The following is a 19,233-nucleotide window of genomic DNA, read 5'->3' as shown; positions in this document are numbered from 1 at the left end:
CACATAAAGTACACGCATACCAGATGGACTTTATTTGCATTAAGGAGTGGAACTGTACAAAATCCCATTTTAAACAGATTCTTGGGTTTTAAACAGATGTTGGGTTGGAGGGCAGAAGCTGGACTATGACACAGTATTCTAATTAATGCTCTAATTGTGGCCTTCATGGCAACACCACGCTCTTCCTCCTGTGTTTCCAATGTGTTTGGTGCTATTTCTCCCCAGACATAGCGGTCTTTTGCCTGCAAGAGCTTATAGATAACTATATGTACTTATAGATGTAGTAGATTTGGGTGCTTGGGCGGCTCACAGTTGGTGTGAGCGGGGCGGCCACGTTATCAGCACCACTGTGGCCAAGGCCACTGATTTTAAAGCAGGGTGGGTGCTGCCATGTGTTGTCATTCCCGGTGTTGGGATGGGTGCGGGAGGCTGTGGGCTCCCGGTGACACAGGCCAGGCCGCAGGGTGGACAGGGCCACATGGTGTCCACCACTCCGTGCGGTTCTCAAGGCCTTTATCGGCCATCGCTCCTCTCCTTCCACTGGCCCCTGCCCGCGGCCGCCGCTCTTGTCCTTCTCCCCGCATCGAGCGCGGCGCCGCTGCTGGCGTTTCCGCGGCGGGGGTGACGGAAAGACCCCTCTGCACGGCGCGAGAGGGGCCGCGGGGGCCGCGCCACAACATGGCCGGACCCCCCCCTCGCGCCACAACATGGCGCCCCTGCCGGCGGCGGCGGCGCCGCCATGTCCGCGCGGGGGGCGGGCCGCGCCGCCATGGGCGGGCCGGGGCGGGCCCGAGCGGCGGCCGGGCGGGCTGCGGGGAGCCGGGCGGCGGGTTAAAGCGGCCCGTGCCCGCCGGCGGCCCCCGCGCTCTCCCGCGCTCTCCCGGCCGGCCGGGACGCTGCGCGCCAACGCGGCTCGCACGCCAATGAGGGCCCGGACCCCGGCGCTCGCCGCCTCCGGAGCCGCCCGCAGCCTCCCGGCCAGACCCCCCGCCCGCCGCCGCCTGGGCGCGGGCGGCCCGGACCCATGCGGCGGCTCCAGGAGCGCTTCAGGAGGTGAGGCGGCCCCGGGCCCCGCCGCGGCACCGGCGACCCTGCCATCGCGGCGGGCGGGCGGCTCCCTCAGGGCTCCGCAGCGGCAGACAGGGCTTGGGTTCTGTCCCACGGTCTCCCTTTAATTTAATTTTTATTTCTCTTATTATTAAATGTTGAACTGGGTGAAGGTTCGCGCATCCGGCGGCAGCTCGAGCCGGGGATGCTCCTCGTGCGGGGCTCGGCGGCGCGGCCTTGTCCTCGCGTAAACCTGCGCGTGAACACATGCGGGTGTCTATAAAACATATATTTCTAAGCGGCTTTCAGGTGTTTCGGGTGGCTTTGCAGTGGCAGGCTGCCCCGCAGGGGACTCCGGCCCTTCCCCTCGTGCCGCGCGCCGGGACTCGGGGGGAAACGGCGCTGCAAGGAGGCAAAATGGGGGGAAAACCAGGGCTGCGCTCGGGGTTCACTCCGCTTTGGGGCTTGCCCGGGGAGCTCTGGGGGGCTGCAGGGACCTTCTCCCCGCGGAGCTGCCCGTCCCGCCGGGCCCCCCCGGGGGCGTTTGGGCTCTGCTCTGCGGCGTTTGCACCGTTTGGATTGGCTTTGTTAACGGGGACGAGATACCCCCTCTTGGGGAACGTGCCTTCGCCTTGCGAGTGGTCCAGTTTGCAAAGAGGAAATATTTCGGCCGAAGATATTAAGCCTTTTCAAAGCCTGTTTGTTCCTTTTCAAAATTCTACTTGCGTGGTCATCGTGAAAACACAGTACTGATTTTTTTTCTCTTAATTTTCTTAATTTGCTTTCTCCCCCACACCCTCAAAAACAAAGCCAGCATACAATATAACTAATTAGTTTGACATCCAAATGTGTCACCCCCTTTAGTGTATGTTACTGTTGTTTTTGTGGAGTTGTCTTCCCCCTGTGTTTCATATGCTGTTATTTATAGCTGATGGGGTCTTAGATGTCTTCTCCTGCCGCTGGAAAGCACAAAAACAAATGGCACGAAAGGAAGCAATGTATTTTTTAAGTTGGAAGGGAAGTATGGGGCCTTTTGAACTGAATAAGGGAAAAATGCATCCTGCAAAGACTCAAAAATCCAGATCCTTGAGACTCTGTGCATTTGTTTTTCATTTTGGTGAAAAGAAATAGACATTTAGTTTCATGCTCCAAAGAATAATTCGTTCAGCAGACGGTAGAAACTAGTGGTGTGATGCTAGAAAACACGCGCCACGCAAATGTGTGCATTAGATGGGGATTTTAATTATTTACTTTTCTAAACTGGGCTAGGTGTGCTAACAAAGATGAATCATCTCTCAGATTGTCCTGCTCCTTTTTCTCCTAAATCCTGTGATCTCTTAATTCAGAAGTTGCTTTGAAACGTAGAGCCCCTGTCCCCTTGGAAATGAGCTGGGGTTTGAGGTTCAATGATCTCACCCTAAAAATGTATTTGCCTGTATCTTTAGATGTATGTAGATGTTTTTAGGTGTATTTCAAGATCGAAGTTCAAACACTGCAAAGGCAGGAGTGTTAGGATCACCTTCTTGGTTTGTTTTCTTTTTGTTTCAAATGAAATTATGCATCTTTCCCAATATCCCTTTTCCACTTCTATTGGGAACATACCTATTAAAAAATAATAATGATTTATGCTTTGAAATTATAAAGCACTTGGTCCTTCTTGGGCTCAAGTAGATCCTGAGCTTTAAAAATGCACTGGGATTGAGACCTGACTCCCTTATAGGCAAAAACATCCTCGCCTTGTCTTTCTGTAACTACTTTTACTCTGTTAGCTTCATAAATCTCAAATTCTAGTGCAGAAAAATTAAAATACATCAAGCTTATGAAATAAGTAAGGAAACTTGGAGGCATCTGTATCTTTTTCTTTTTTTGTGATTCTCAGTAAGACACTGAAAGAAAAATAAATAAAACAAGTGCTAGGAGCTGATTGTGGAGAGCTGGGATAAGCGGTGGCGGGTCCCGGGGTGTGTGTTGGTGTGTGGCAGCTGAGCGTCTTGGGCTGAAAAGGCTTCGTTTTGGTGCTCAAACTAGTTAAATCTACCCAGCAGATGTGGATGTGCCACTGTAGCCGTATTGTATCCTGGGACTGCGGGAGCTAATGTTTTATGCTGAAGATGAGGCTCTTAAGTCCTCAGAATGGTAAATGGAAAAGTGTCTGTGCTTTCTGGGGAGCTGCAGCTGCGGGTGAATGGCTCTGGCTTCCCTAGGGCAGATATTTATGAATCTGCTAGAGAAATGAAAGCCTTTGGTTAAAGAGGTTTCCTGTAAATTGTCATCTGTATCGCTGGGACTTCATCAGATTGCCTTGCATTTGATAATAGCCTTAGTTGATGTGTTGCAGAGAATATTTGGGTTTAAACAGTATCTGAAAACTGTGTATCAAATTTTCCTTTAAGGAACATAGTCTCACCTTCCTTTGTTATTAAATAGGAGGGAAAACAATGTTCTGTGCTGCTGTAATCATGTTGCAGAAAATGGAAACATTGTGGGGGGGTCAGTCTTTGTTTTTATGATTTAGATGAAGGAGATAGATGAATTCTTCCTAATAGTCTCATTCCACAGTGGTTCTCTGGTGAAGGAGAAGCAAGTCCCATCTCTTATGGGGTTCTAGTAATATCCTCCATTCTAGTGATATTCTCCTTTTGCTAATCATGTTGCTAATTTTTATTGGTCTGTTTTAGTAAATAATCAGCACTGGAGCTTTCTGAAATAATCTGCGCATTTTCTCTGCCGGGGTGAAGTTGTGACACAGATGCGTGAATGTTTGCATCATTCCTATGTTGGCACAAACAAGCAAAGGGGGGAAAAAAGACAAAGATTCTTTGTGTTGATATCAGAGAGAAAAAAAAGATAGCTTTGTTGATATCGTTATGTTCTGCTGTACCACTAGTAACATTGTCTTTAAATTGGGGAGAATCGTAGGTCCAAACAATAAATGGAATTTTGTGAACTGTTTTGTTGTCATTTGGTCTTAAAATCTTACCCCAGGTCCTGTTGAGACAGCTTAAGAAAGAGCCATTATCTTCTGTGCTTGATAAATCTAAATGAAAAGGAAAAAGACTTTCTTAAAGGAATCTTCTAATGGATAATAGCATGTCCCCTTAGGGTACAACCTTCAGTTATTTCTAGTTATCTTTTTCAGATGGTGACCTTACACAAAATCTGAATGACTGGAATTGTAAAGCTAATATAGAGGATGAATTTATGTCTTTTGGAGGGTACCAACCCAGAGCCTTTGGAGAAACAGAGTGAGAACCTGTCTGTGGTCGGGGGGAGGCTTCCTGCCGCTTCCAGGCTATGGAGTTGAGCAAGTGCAGTTTAAATCTGGCCACTCGACTGAGCCAACAGATGCTTTTATTTTTAACCGATTTCCTAACTTGGAAGCAGAGCCGAGTGACCTGAAAGCTCCATTTTTGGATGCTCAGATGTTTCTCCCTCGTGAGAGCTGCTGAAGATCGGTGCACGCTGGGCAGCAAAACTGCAGCCCAATGTCCTGCAAGCCCATGAATGTGGCTGCTTTTTGCTGTCCTCCTCGAGATGAGAGCAAGGTGTAAATCTGCTGAACCCTGTGCTGCTGGTTTTTGACAATATATATTAATTCCCTTGGAAATCATCTGTTTGCTAGCAGCGACATGTGGCCTCTATGAATAAAACTTGCATTTTTTGTTACCCTTTGTATCAGTAATGGATGGAATTGTTACTTGAAATTGCTACAACTCCATTGGAGATTGTGATGCTGTGTGACTTTAGTAGGACCCTTTAGAAACTTTAATGATTTTTTACGGATTACTTTAGAAAAACCAAGCTTTTCTGACCGATTTGTAAGCTAGGTATCTTGTATCGGAGAGGTGAGGAACTGTTTCCTCAAATTATGAGACTCTGGCTGTTGCTTTTACCCTGGCTTTGCCCTGGTCATTTTATGGGTGTCTTAAAAATAGGCTTGGTTTTGATTTAAAGTGCTTTTTTCTTTCCTTTTTTCTTTTTCTTTTTTTCCTGATAGTCTCTGTGCATTAATCCAGTTAACATAGTCATTTTGAGCATACAAATATATTCTGAAATTTGTTGTGTGTTAGTTGTTTACCTAATTGTCAGTGAATAATCTCATCGTAGTCTGACGTGGACTGGGATACAGTAGGAGTTCGTCTCCCAGCAGCTTGTGCTGGGACAACATGGTACCGTAGCTGGAATAGTTTATAGCTTTGACTTTGATTTGACTGAGAAATGGCCTGACTTTTTGTGTACAATTTCTGTTAATTGAGTAGCATTAATTGTTTGAAAATGACCACTCACTACACACAGTCTCAGAAATTTATTTAACATTTTTCTGTTAAGAGAGGTTATCTGGGGGAGTTTACAACTTAAGTAACAGCTACCTTAAACGTGTCTGTACTTAATATTACTAGGTTGGAATTACAGCTTTATGGTACACTAAAAGTATGGTTTATCCTGTTTCCTAACAGTACTCCTTAATTATTCTACAGGTTCATGAACCACCCAGCTCCAGCAAACAGCCGCTACAAACCCACTTGCTATGAACATGCTGCTAACTGCTACACACACGCAGTAAGTAATTTTTTTTTGTCTGCTTTTTCAGCTAGATGTTTGGCAAATTCTTGTGGGTTTGGATGACTAAATGCTTACCTTTGCCCAAGTGCAGTCATATTTTGACCTCTCTAGTTTTGTTCAGCAAGCTTCAGCTATTAAAAAACCAGTAAATGTAACACTAATTAGATGTTTAGTGATAGCTAGTCCATGTTTGGATTCTCCAGAACCTCTAAATGCTTCATAAGGTTCCTCTTTACCAAAGTTAGTTGCCTGTTTTTCGCTGGATGGTTTTCCCTTGTGCCAGTCAAAGGAGAACTACAAGAAAATGAACGTGAGCATGTAATAGTTTTGCAAGATTGTGCTTGCATATATTGTGGGAATTCTCTAATGGAAGTATGAGTTTGTTTTTCCCACATTAAAGGGGCAAAGTTTTATGTAAGATTATGGGTATCAGCTAGCAGAGCTATACGGGCTTAATTCTCATGTTTAATAATATCAGTGCTCGCAAAGGATCAATTTAAATTTTTCAGAGACGGATGCTAACAATGCTGATCACAAATGTTAAACAGCCCCATTTTAAAAAACCTAGTCTGCCCTCCTTCCTATAATATAAGGACCCATATATTTGAACATGTGATATATACACTAAATAATGAAAACAGGCCAGTGGTGTGGGGGTTGGTGTGTTAATTGGGAGGCTTAATTTGCAGTCTTGCACTTAGACAAAGGGCTCTAAAAATGGGGGGGGGGGGGTTCTTTTAGACTGACATTTGCCCTTTTATACAGGCAATGGGTGCTTCTCACTGATCTCGTGTTTAACTCCAAACATATGGAGTATGTTTGACTTTGGCCTCATTCTTTGATTTCTCTGGTGTCTCCAGAGCAAATTGCAAATATGATTTCTCCAGGAACTGCATGGGATGGGGCTCTTTAGAAGTAGATCTCATTCTAGAACTAAAGATTCTTCTTGTGTATCTTATAAATTATCAATGCATAGCTCTGGTGCTGGCAAAACTGAATTGCCTGGGTTTGTGCGTAAGAAAATAACTGAGGCTTCTGTGTATTTTTAAGCCAGGGGGTCTCATCTACAGCGTTAGATAAAAATACACTTGCTTGAAATGAAGCAACCTGCTGTTAGTTAGCACAAATACATAGTTTATCTTTTAATCCTTGTGCAAATCCTGTTTGCTCTGGCCAAAGAGTTAGATTTCAAAATGTCTGGCAACAGTTTCTATCCTCCTTAACTCTTCTAGGCCTCATCTAGCTGGAGGAGAGAGGAGGGAGGAAGAAAAGAGAAGAGAGGGAGGGGATTAAAAAAAAAAAAAAAAGGCTTGTGGATTGAGTCCTTGCTGCTAGATTATAGTATGAGTTTTCAATTAGACATTGATGCGACTTCAACAAAACAGTGTTTAGCAATCTGCTCTCTAGCTGTTTTTCAAAGCCCTATTCACAGCTCAAAAAGCAGGCAATTTGTTCTTTTATGAGCATGGCTCTACTCCTTGGGTAGGTGTCTGTCTCTTCTAGCTTTTGAATTTGAAATACACAGCCATCGGTGTTGGCAGCTGCCTCAAAAATACTAGTTAAGAAATTAGGATACGCGATCTTGTCTAGCTTTCTGTCACATCACTTAAAAGCTAATTGCATGTAGCGTACTAAAATAGCCTTTCTAGGTAGAAATGTGAAGTTGTTTAAAATGTCTTGATTTTTAGCTTTAAAAGAAGCAGTGAATCATCTTTAGACACTAGGAGACAGGAAGGGCAGCTAAGCAGATGAATGTAGAGACAGAAAAGACACCTCTATTTAGAGGAACAGGAAGGAAACTGCGTATGAGAAGCAGGAGTCATAACCATTTGAGCTGTAAGGTAAGCTAAAGCAAAGTGTGTGTGGGGGTGGCTATTTCATCCAAAGCTCCCTAGTACCCGTAGGGCTTGTCAAACAAAAGACATGCTCTGTTATGTTAATTAAAACTTGCAGTTTGTTTTTCACAGCTCTAAATGTTTCTTTTTTTCTGCCTTAAAAGGAAGGAATATTCTTAAAATAAATTATGATCTGTATTGATTCATGTAGTACATGCGAGGAGGGGGGAAAAAGGCATTAAATGCTCCCGGAGTGAGACCTGGACATTTACCAGGAGGCCCTTTCCATTGAAGGGTGGAAGGAAGGGTCCTCAGAATGTCACAGGTATTTCACTTGCAGTAACAATTCTCCACTTTGTCTGACCAATACTCGCAGCTTCTCCATTCTTCTGCACCGCAGATGTCCTGCTCCATGATACCTGTCTCCATATCCAAGAAAAGAAAATTTGCAGACACAGACACTGAACTTGGCTTCAGGGCTGCTCTCCTGGAGCAGATCCCCTGAGCCGAGCACTCCTCCATCGTTCCCTCTAGCACCACGTGGGATTCTGGTGCTTTGTTGATTTTTCCACTGCCTTCCTGCTCCGAAGAGGAAGTGCAGGGTTATCTTTCTGCTGTTAGCGTTTCCTCCTCAATAAATTGCACATGAAAGGGAAGGGCAATGCTGGGTTTTGCTACAGTGGCTTGCACATCAAAGGTCACGTTGGTGACTAAATTTCCTGCATAACCCTGTGGCAAACCAAATAACTTAATTTGCTCTTGTCATTATACACAAAAGCAAAATATTTTATGGATAATTAAGCCACGAGGTGAGAAAAGGGTACTGAGTAAAGCACCTGTATATCCGGCAACACCAAATAATTGGAACAAAGATGTCAGAAATGTACTCCTACGTAGCCATAAGATAATAACCAGAGAGTGCAATTTCACTGAATTATGGTTGATCAGGTTAATTAGGGCTTACTGTTACAGCATTTTTTGTGCATTAAGGCTATTTTTACAGCAGCTGTTTGCAATAGTGGTGGTCCGTTTCCCAAACTGAATCACATGGAGGTGGTGCCTAAATCACCTCTTAAAAATACAATAGGAACATAAATATATATTAATCCTTTGCCTTCCTACGTTTTGCAAAGGGAAGCTATAACTTAAGGCTCTCTTTTTTTTTTGGCTTTTCTACAGAAAAATCAGTGAAATTGTTGCCTTATTCTCATGTTCTGTAAATCTCTCTGCCAACTCCATTTCTTAGTTAGCAAGTATTAATGAAAGTGCTAGAATTAGTAAATTGGCGCATCGTAGTTCTGGTTTTGTTCACAGCATATTAATATTGACAGTATTCATTTGGAACACTCTCATTTCATAATGAAATAAGCAAAGCTTTTTGTGACTTTAAGCTAATTTTATTGCCGGGAATTTTGGCAGCTTAGGAATACTCTTTCATTCCTATAAAATGGCACAGTGCTATCACTCATTTGAGTCATTCTAATTATTTGATTGCTTTATTGGTAATTACTTTTTCTTCTAAATGATCCATTGATTGCTTCTCCATTCTGAAGATGAAAATTCTGGTCTTGCGCTCAAGATGTTTTATCAAATGAAGATGGGAAATCTATCTTGTTCACTAAAATGTTATCTGACTTGCAGAAGATCTATAGTAGCTAAAATGGAGTGCATTCTGTATCATATGTTATCTGGTATGGCATTAATATCTGAAGAACTTTCACCAAACTGGCTGGACAGACCATTTTTCTCTGTTTCTCTTTTTGTTTTTAATTCAGCTTTTTTGGTCAGAAGAGGAGTAATAAAACATCTCTTGTTTAGTCTAACTGTTCCCACGATGCATATCAGGACATGGAAGCCAAGTATGCTTGTTTCCAGATAGAATACTTAGGGGGAAAAAAAACGGTAAATCTCTCCCTTTTTAGTAGAGTGGTGCTCTAGAGAAGCAAATTTTCTTTAGACTCAGAAGAAGGCAGAGAAGAGATGAATTTCACCCTTCTCTCTGAAGGTGGGAAGGAAGAGGTGATAGAACAATTGTTCATTTTTAATGCTATGACTTTATGTGGAAGATGTGCTGGGGGAAAAAAGTGCCTGTCTGCAGGCTACAGGTCTAGCTGCAAAGCTTCAAGTCTTTGCTTCTGGTCCAGTTACTGCAGCTTTAGGGATTTCATGTTTCTTGTTTGTATCGTTCTGCATCTTATGTACCCAACTTTGCAAAAAAGGAAGGAGATGCAACAGCAGTGTGAAGCTACAGTTGATGCACTTAACCATACAGAAGAAAAAGTGGTTTTTTAACTGTTTCTTTGGATTAACCAGCAGCTTTTCAGACTCATTCAGTATACTCTACACCTTTTAAGCTGTAACTGAGCAGAACATCAATATCTTCTCATTTCCAAGTAAATAAAGGAGAGGGATAGTGCAGCTGAGGCTGGAACTTTGCACTCCTGGCTATCAGACCTGTAATGCAAAGCAGAACTGCTAAACTCATTTACATGTTCCCGGGTCTACCTTTATAGTTAATAAACATGCGAGACTCAAGCATAGTTTAAACTATGGATTCTATTTACAGTTCAAGTAAACTAATTAACATCTTCAAACATACAAATTTCCTTTCAATTGCTTCTGTATTAGAGTTCTATAACTTAGAAAACTGGCAAAAGATCTGTTTTCCTAGTGGATGAGTAGAAATGTTGGAGCCAGCAGTTTCCTTTCTCTAGATGCATGTTGGATGTTCTTGTTTTGCTTTCCTAGTTTGTTGTTTTGAAGGGACAAAGGTAGATGACTGTATCCTGGAAAGCAGTGGTGGTGTTGCATGCATTTCCAAGTAATTATGCAAAGCCTGCAGCCCACTTCCCACGAGCATGCTAAGGAAAGCGTGAACCAGAACTGCTTTGAGAGGCAGGTGGTGAGGAAAACAGACTGGGATACATTACATGAAGGTTATGGTTTTTAAGGCATTAAGGATCTGTTCAGATTAAAACCCAAGATCTGCAAACCTTTGCTATTTTTTTCTTTTCTCACCTGCATGCTCTAAATGTTTTTTTTTTCCATTGGAGCTTTAAATTTCTTTGTTTAGTTCCTTGCTCAGTCTTTATGCAAAAGAGATGGCCTAGATACCAGCCTAAAGTAAGCTCAAGCCGTTTTTAAAATGTGAAGCACACTGAAAATAAATTAGTAAGACTTAGCAACTGCTTGTGTTTGTGCAAAGTATAATGCCTAGGGAAGCAAGTGACCTACCCTAAACTCAGTAGGAGTAGAAACTACCCACAAACAGGTGTCTAAGATACACAGATATTAAAGACTTGGGCAGTATCAACAAACAGCAACACAAAAATTTTGATCCAATTAATAGCATGCCATCTGGATATTATTATATGGTTTTATATTGCATACTACCCTGCTGTCGCTCGCCTGTGGGTGGTATCCTGGTGGCTGGGAGAGAAGACCTTAACAAAAGCCTTTTGTTCCCTTAGTTCCTCATTGTTCCTGCCATTGTGGGCAGTGCTCTTCTCCACCGCCTTTCTGATGACCGATGGGAGAAGATAACGGCATGGATGTATGGCATGGGCCTCTGCGCGCTCTTCATCGTGTCCACAGTGTTCCATATAGTTTCCTGGAAAAAGAGCCACTTAAGGTATCACAATAGCTTTTGTTATATAATTTATTTTCTTTTTTTTTATTTTTTTTTTCATGTTCCATGATTTATTTATTAAGGTTTCTTAAGTAGCCAAGAACTAATGGTTTTTAAAGGAGGTTGGAGTGGTAGCTTGTACTGAATTGTTAAGAAAACATTACAGGAAATATTAAGCCATTTACAAGAAATAGTAAGCTAAACATGAATATAGATGGTGATGTATTTGGTGCACCCCCCAAAAAAGTTGAAGGCAGCTAGACAACCTCAAAGTGCCTTTGAGGGGCTGCAGAAATGGCACCATTTTTCCTAAAATAATTCCAAAGTATGCAAGAAAACAGCTCATGTTAAGAATTCAATCTTAGTGATTTGTTCTCTCTCTTTCTAGGACCATGGAACATTGTTTTCATATGTGTGACAGAATGATGATCTATGTCTTCATTGCTGCATCATATGCACCATGGTAAGAAATTGTCTAATAAAGAGATAAAATTGATCAATTTGGATTATAGGACTTAATTAGTACAGTAGAATTCGCTTTATGTGTTGATAGCACCTGGGTAGAATTTCTTCTTTATACTTTCTCATAAATTGCAAAATAAATTGCAGTCTTGGGCTCAAGTCATTTATTTTCTTCCCAAAGTAAAGCAGGAAGCTACTCCTTAGGTTATAGCAGTAATGCTTTTCTCAGAAATGTCAATGCTTTTCAGTCTGAAATACTTGTTTCCAGATATTGGTTTCCTGTCTATATTTGTTGTATCAGTCAACAATTAAGCCTGAATTGATGTTTTGAGTCTTATTCTTGCTGTGAATTATGGAGGTCACCCTTCAAATTAAGATAGTGGTGTGTTTTATGGCTGTTGAGTATGAAAACTGTGCATGTCATCTTATATTTGGAAACTATCAAATATGAAAATACCATTTTGCAGATATTAAGTATCACGGGACTTTAATTTCGGATGTCTGCTCACGCTCAAGTTAAACTTTCAAGCCCCGCTGCTTCTGTGTCAATATGTTCTGTCTATTCATCACTTGTGTCTGTTAAAATCTTTGTACTTCCAGGTTAAATCTACGTGAGCTTGGACCTCTGGCATCTCATATGCGTTGGTTTATCTGGCTAATGGCCGCTGGAGGAACTATTTATGTATTTCTCTACCATGAAAAGTAAGAACTGTTGTTTGAAGTTAAGTTGAAACTGAAATTGAAAGCTTAGGAGATAACGGATATAAATTGAAACACAGGAAGCTTAATCATCATATAGGGAAAAACTTCTTTGCTGGTTTTATTTTGATAATAAAACATTGGTTAGTTCTCTGTGTAGAAAGCTTTTTGAATGCTTGGGATACTAACATAAAATAAAATTGTTTTTCTTTACTGTTAAAGAGAATGTTCATCCGCCTTAAATCATTTACATTTTTGTTCCTTTTTAGGTACAAGATTGTTGAACTCTTTTTCTACTTAGCAATGGGATTTTCTCCTGCTCTGGTGGTGACATCCATGGTAAGGAATGTAGCTAACCTTATAAATATATGAGCTTTCCTTTTATTACTGGCTTTGAGTTCCAGTGCAGCAGTACCTCTTCTGAACAGATTTTAACTTCAGTCCAACATAACTATGTTTTCTTTCTGTAAAAGAACCAGATGTTATGTTTTTAAGTTTGTAGTTCAAATTCAGTGAAGTGCTACTTTTATTAACACTCTATGGATAAGCTTAAAAAAATAAAAGAATGTAGTTTGAGGCTTCATGAATATCCCCATGTCCAAAAATGTTAGACAGAACAATTTGCTTTCATTTTATTAAAAATGAGAAAGATAGGAAATATGTTAATCTGTTGAACCAATGTTTATAGGTTTTACTCTTTATGAACTTATGCCTGCTTACTACTTGCAAATTATGAAAGAAGGTTTTGTTTTGGAAAGAGCAGTGCACATCTGCCAACATATGTTGTTCTTTTTTCTTGATATACTTAAGAGCCTGAAAATCTAATGTATTTGTTCTTTCTCCTGGACTGAGAACAAAGTAAAACGAGTCTTTCAAAATGACTTATGTGGAACAAGTCTAAAAGACTTTTTTAATCTATTACTACAGGCCTCCTAAATCAGTGAAGCAGGGCAGAAATGAAATGCTGAGTAGCTGAACTATATCAAGCTTATGTAGCTGATGAACTGTGTCTGAGGTATTTCATTTATCAGCAAATTGAGATATATATATATATAGAGAGAGAGAGAGAGAATTTCTTGGTGCATCTGGAAACAGGTTGAGAAAACCTTTCTGCCTTTCTTATGCACCTCAACTTTGTTTATCTACACTTAAAACAACTTTGAAGAAGTCTCTCTGCTGCAAATGTAAATCACATTCATAAGGTATGGCTTTCCAAATCTGTACTCTACAAAGGCCAAGATTTCCTAGAGTCTGCAGTTTGTTTATAGAGCTGTGTATCTGCGATATAAAGGTCATGCCAGTGACATAAGTATTTCAGTCATTTTTCACCTTAAATAGGTGTTATATCAAAATGCTACTTGTTAATTCATTCAACTAGTAAATTAGTTCATTTCATTCATTGAAATGAACTAATTCATTCATCACAACATTCAACTCATGCTTACATGCAATAGTGTGATTTTTATTTTTCTCTCAATTTGCCTTCTCTACTAGCCAGCAAGAGACAAAATGTCAAGCTTACCTTGTGTTATCCTACTGTAACTCCTGTAGTGCTCACTAAAATAAATATATATTTAGATTCCAATTTAGAATATGTACTAAGTAAAGCATTTTGCCACTTGTCAATCTGACTGGGTTAAACTACTATCCAAGATGTTTTGAGTTATGCCATCCAGATCTTCTTTTGGAGGAAAAATGCACTTTGTAAGTGAAATGCTCTCTTCCTTCCTTACATCACCCCCCTAACTTATCTTTATTAACTGACAGAGTAACACGGATGGACTTCAGGAGGTTGCCTGGGGAGGCTTGATCTATTGTCTGGGTGTGGTGTTCTTCAAGAGCGATGGCATCATCCCCTTTGCCCATGCCATCTGGCACATCTTTGTGGCCACAGCAGCTGCAGTTCATTACTATGCCATTTGGAAGTACCTTTACAGAAGTCCTGCAGACATGATTCGCCACTTGTGATATTCGGGGGGCGCAGGGCAAGTCAATCTGCACTTGGCCTCTGTAGCAGTATTATTTGACGTAAGGAATTGGGGGAAATTGGAGAGTTGCACAAGAAAAAAAAAATGCACTGACTTTGATAGTTCTCTGAACACAATTACTGTGAACTGGTGTCGTATGTGTCCTGGAATTGCCCTTCATATATGGCAAGTGCTGTAAATAACCAAGATACTGAACTGCAATACTAAGAGTCCATTCCACGTTAGGAGAACCGGCTACCTGATGTTTACAAATAAATTTTGTATCCTAGGTTAACTTTACAATTTTTAACTCTATGAATTTTTTCTAAATTAGCGATCCGAATGGTGAAGTCAGTGCAATAAGACAAACGTAACTCTGTTTATTTGAAATTGGTTTCTATCACTTTCCACTAGTCATTCACTCAAGGTGAATCGCAGCTGGATGGTCTACTTCTGCCACCCATTATCTTGGTATAATGCGACTTTTATAGAAACTTGTTGTGTTTTTTGTAAACTTGAAATACATTTATTGAACTGAAAACACACAACTGTCATCTATGCAGTTACTCATATTGCAAAATCTTGCAAGAAATGGTTACATTCCACATACTGTACTGACAAGCAGACGTACCTCTCCAAAGGCTGAATTACATTTATAGTTGTAATAACCACTTTGACAGACTAAAATGTAAATGTGATTCTGCCAGGTTTTAACATGAAAACATTGGTAATACTACTGCTAATCTATAGTACCACTTGCACAGCACCTTAATTTGGCTATATTGATGATGGAAATAAGTGTTTTAGAGAAATTGGAACACTTTTATCTTCAAGATTCCCAATTCTGCCGTGTGCTGCACAGTTGGGCAGCAGTTTGGATGAGAGCAGGCTCGTCAAGGCTTGCATTAAGTATTAATTAAGTATTAACGAAGGTGGCCAGTTAATACCCTGCTATCCAAATTAAGAGACTCAATAGCTTCCCAAAAATCAGTACATGTACCGGTGCTGTAATATTAAGGCTTTGGTTTTTCAAAGGGATTTCTATGGGCCGACAGAACCAGCTTCCACCAGCTTTCATTGGGATCATTTGAAGGATGTTTTGTTGGGAAAGCAGATCCCGAGCAATCGCTGACTGCTAATTTCAAGGTTATTGGTTCTTTGTAAGCCTTCCAGGGAGGAAAGTGTGGAGAACTCGACACAAATCACTTGTCATTCTGGGACTTCACACACAGTAAAACTGGTCTTTAATTGTATTGCTGTGTTTCTGTGCAGGAAAACAAAAAAAATAAATGTGGTAGTGAGTCATGATTGTGGAACATGTGCATTAAATGACCAGATGTGGAAGCCTCATTGTAATACTGTTTGTCCAATAACTGTATCCTGTCCCACTATATTATGAATGTCTTATATTAAGATTGACTTTTATCCTTTTTCTAATTTACTCACTTTTTCATGTCCGTGTTTAAAAACAAAACGTGTTGCCTTCTTCAGATTTTGTTCTGGATATTGCCTGTCTCCAAACAATAGGTATTAAACAGGGATGTTTTTCAAGGTACTGTTTAATACTTCATCTAGATTTGCCAGTGGATTGCATATTTTAGAATATATACATTTGTATATGAAATTTGCAGGAGAAATTTGTATATGAAATTTGCAATTTCATGTACATTTGTATATGAAATTAAAATCAAGGCACTGAAAAGGAATCGCTGTGGGTGTTAGCAGGCGATTGGGAAAACAGCACCACTACAGCAGGACCAGCTCCCTGCCCCAAGAGAGTACAAGCAAAATGACTGGGCAGGTAACTCCTACGGGCGCAAACATCTGAATGCCTCTTTTTTAACATCGTGTCTATTTTAATAACTTCACTTTCTGTGACTTCATATACTTTGTTTAAATGCAGTACTGTTGAAACCACTAAAATACACGTAGGTTTTCTGTAGGCAGAAATGCAACTATTGCTTGAATATGTTTGTTTTAATTTTAAGTTAATTTTTCACGGCATTGCTTTTTTTTGGAGTGTTTGAAATGGGTTTTTAAAAATATTTGAATTCGCCAAAAAATATTTTGAATTACTGTATTCTAGTCAATATGTTATTAAATGTACTAGACTAAACAATAAACATTTTGTGCGATTTGGAAGCCTGTGTGCTCTTGCCATCTTTCCTCAATATTTAATACTAAGAGTTTGTTTACTGCAAATATGCAGGAATGCCTGGCAATGTTGCTGCTCCTGATGATACTTCTGCCCATTCAAGTGACTCCTTTAATGTTTTCATATTATTTTTAGTTTATGATCCAAAATTTGTAGCAAGACGTTTAGATATATAGAAGTCTCGGGCACTATAGTGACCTCCCTTGTTAGCGATTTAGAACAACAAAAGGTCAAGTTCTTTACTCCTTGGATTTACACAGCAGAAAATAATCTGGCTTCAGAATGATTCAGTGCATGTGAAGGTCCAGTGGAAAGAGGAAGAGGAATCTAAAGATTTTGTGTTTGTGAAGCTGCAGAGAAGAGGAATCCAGATCAAAAGCTCATGTGAGGAGTCTTGGGTTGGGCTGTTAATGCAGGTGTTTTGATTTTAAAAATCAAAAAACTGACATTTTGCTTGCATAAGACTGGTCATGATTTTACAAAATAGTGATGCTAGGGAATTATTTCTGAAGGGTTTTGGTTTATATTTTGGGGTCTATGTGAACGTGGCACTGCTTTGTTTTTGGTGTGTACCAAACTTACTTTGGTGTGTACCATTTTTTATTTCCTTTCCCTACACACCCCATAAAACTAAAATCTAATCTGCTGGCTGTATAAGAGTATATAGATCCTTTTTAATAGGACTGCGTATCGGAGTATATTTTTAGCTGAACTAAAAATGCATTTCTCTGGAGCTTGTTTTCAGTGCAGAGACAACTGCTTTGGGAGTTGCCCTTTCCCCACTGCAGCTCCTGGCAGTGCCCTAGGCTGCTGCCTGAGGAGGGTGAAAACTGCAGTAACAGAGATGACTTCTCCATGGCCCTAAAGCCAGTGTCTTCTACATGAATTTGCTTCTCTAATTTCTATACTCCTAGGTTTTAAAGGGGCACCAGGTTCTGATGGCTCTAAATGAAAGAGCTAATGCATGCAGCTTTGCAGAGGGGCCCTTCCAGGATACAGATAGGATGAAACAGGTGCTCTGAGTACTTTCTATGCCTGTTAGGTCATATCTTTTAACACACTATTGAGTGCACTTCTACAATAATCAAGTTTAACTCAGGAACTTGCTGAAGAAGCTGGACTGAGGCTTCTGCAAGGACTTTAAGTGCATGGTGGATGTGCTGCTTTTGGTAGCCTGGAATTGCTGCCTGGCTCCTCTTACGCAGACAGTGCTGGTGCTGCTTTCCTTAAGGCTCACCTGCCAGAAAAAAAGATGAGCTAGGGGTTTGTATCTGTGTGTCAACTGGAAATGGTTGTTCCGAGACCTTAAAAAGTTAAGCAAATGCCAGAGTTGTTCAGTATCGGTGGCAGACAGAAGCATTCTCTGTTCTTACACAGTTTTATTATAATTACATGTTTCTCTCTCACTATCTTTCCCCGCTAGGCCTGTTCCCTGCGGGCACTGGCCCGGCCGTGTCCCCCCGGAGTGATGCGCTGCTTCCTGCCAGGGTCGCCGTGGTGGCAGATCTGAAACCACATCCGTGGCTGCTTTCTACACTGTTTTCACGAGCAGTAACTGAGCCTTCGAGGCAGTTCTTTGACTGCTGTGGGCCTGCAGGTGTGATCACAATCCTAGAGATTAGCTACAATTTGCATGTGGGGAAAAAGGATGTCTCAAATAGAAGATTTTTATGTTTTTCCTAGAGCTTTTCCCCCTTCAAACCTCTCAAGCAGGTGATCCTGGCCTGGAGGCCCCTGCCTCTTGCTTGGAGAACCCTTGGCCTCGCCTCCATGCCCCTTTATTTAGGGCTGCTGTATTTAGGAGCACGGTTTCTCTGGATGCTGTCACGTTCACGTCATGATCATCAAGACATTTCACTCAATCTCTTCCCTGTGCTCAGACAATAAAAGCCTAGAGCCTGTTAGTCCCGTATCACTTACTTCTTCACCAGTGATGCCATAAGCTTAAAGCTAAAAACGGGCACCAAAGGAAGGTCCAGGTGAAGTAGAGCAGCGCCCGTCCCCTCCCGGGGCGCCGGCTGGGCAGGGGCTCGCTCCGGTGGCACGAGCGGCGCCGCAGCCCCGGGACAAGGGCCTGGAGCCCCCGCCGCCGGCCAGCCTCGGGCCCGTCCCGGGGCAGCGGCGGGACCGGGAGGGCACCGCGGGATCTGCGCCATAGGATGAGATCCGGAATGTGGAACCAGAGCAGCCGGTGCGCGAACTTCATAATAAAGCGGCAGCCGGGGCTGGGTGGGCAGGTGGGTAGTTCAGAAGGGGAGCGGGAGGGTAGGTCGGTAGCTAGTTAGGCAGGTGGGTAGTCAAGGGGGTTATTACCTGGCTGGGTGGGTAGTTAGCTAGCTGGGCAGTGTGTGTTTGTGGGACCTGGCTGGGGTTGGGACCTGCAAGGATCTGGTGCCCCCAGCACCCGAGATCCCCCCGGAGCCCCCGCACCCCTGCGCCGGGCGCTGCGGGCTCCGTGCCCCGCATCCCTGCACCGAACTCCCCCATGTGCCCCCATCCCTGCGCCCCACACCTGCGCCCCGCATCCCTGCGCCGAGCACCCCCATGTGCCCCCATCCCCCCGCACCCCCCATGTCCCCGCACCGCCCCCCGCAGCGTCCCCTTGGCCGGGCAGTCCCAGCCGGCCACCGTGGAGGTCTCACCATAGAGAGCGCGGCCACGAGCGCCCCCTCCCGCCTCTCCATGGTACACTCGACTTCCGTCACGCGGTGCCATTGGCTGCGGGTCACGCGGCCTATGGGCGGGGTGACGCTAAGGATAGCAGCGATTGGTCGGCCGGAGAAAGGGCGTGGAGCGAGTGCGGCGACGGCGGCCGGGATGGGACCAAAGGGCGTGCCGGGCGGTGAGGGGCGGCGGCGGGAGCGCGGCCGGGGCCGC

General features: G+C 42.6%; 2 protein-coding genes across 2 annotated transcripts in view; both read left to right on the top strand.

Annotated features, from left to right (window-relative positions):
* Positions 1 to 865: 865 nt before the first annotated feature.
* On the top strand, positions 866 to 15,592 carry MMD (monocyte to macrophage differentiation associated). Its single transcript, XM_026046741.1, has 7 exons — positions 866 to 1,053; positions 5,526 to 5,607; positions 10,916 to 11,076; positions 11,462 to 11,536; positions 12,136 to 12,237; positions 12,504 to 12,573; positions 14,002 to 15,592. The coding sequence occupies exons 1-7, from the start codon at positions 1,025 to 1,027 to the stop codon at positions 14,200 to 14,202; spliced, it is 720 nt and encodes a 239-aa protein (XP_025902526.1). The 5' UTR covers positions 866 to 1,024; the 3' UTR covers positions 14,203 to 15,592.
* A 2,935-nt stretch (positions 15,593 to 18,527) lies between these two features.
* FDXR (ferredoxin reductase) overlaps positions 18,528 to 19,233 on the top strand; it is a 9,867-nt gene continuing 9,161 nt past the window's right edge. The window contains exon 1 of the mRNA XM_026046851.1: positions 18,528 to 18,593. Within this exon, the coding sequence (XP_025902636.1) occupies positions 18,528 to 18,593 (66 nt within the window). The remainder of the gene's footprint in view (positions 18,594 to 19,233) is intronic.

The sequence above is a fragment of the Nothoprocta perdicaria genome, unplaced genomic scaffold (assembly GCF_003342845.1).
Source record: "Nothoprocta perdicaria isolate Ctin4 unplaced genomic scaffold, notPer1 scaffold_46, whole genome shotgun sequence".
In the NCBI taxonomy this organism is placed as follows: Eukaryota; Metazoa; Chordata; class Aves; order Tinamiformes; family Tinamidae; genus Nothoprocta; species Nothoprocta perdicaria.
The sequence above is the reverse complement of the archived record's forward strand: the minus strand, read 5'-3'. Positions and strand labels throughout refer to the sequence as shown.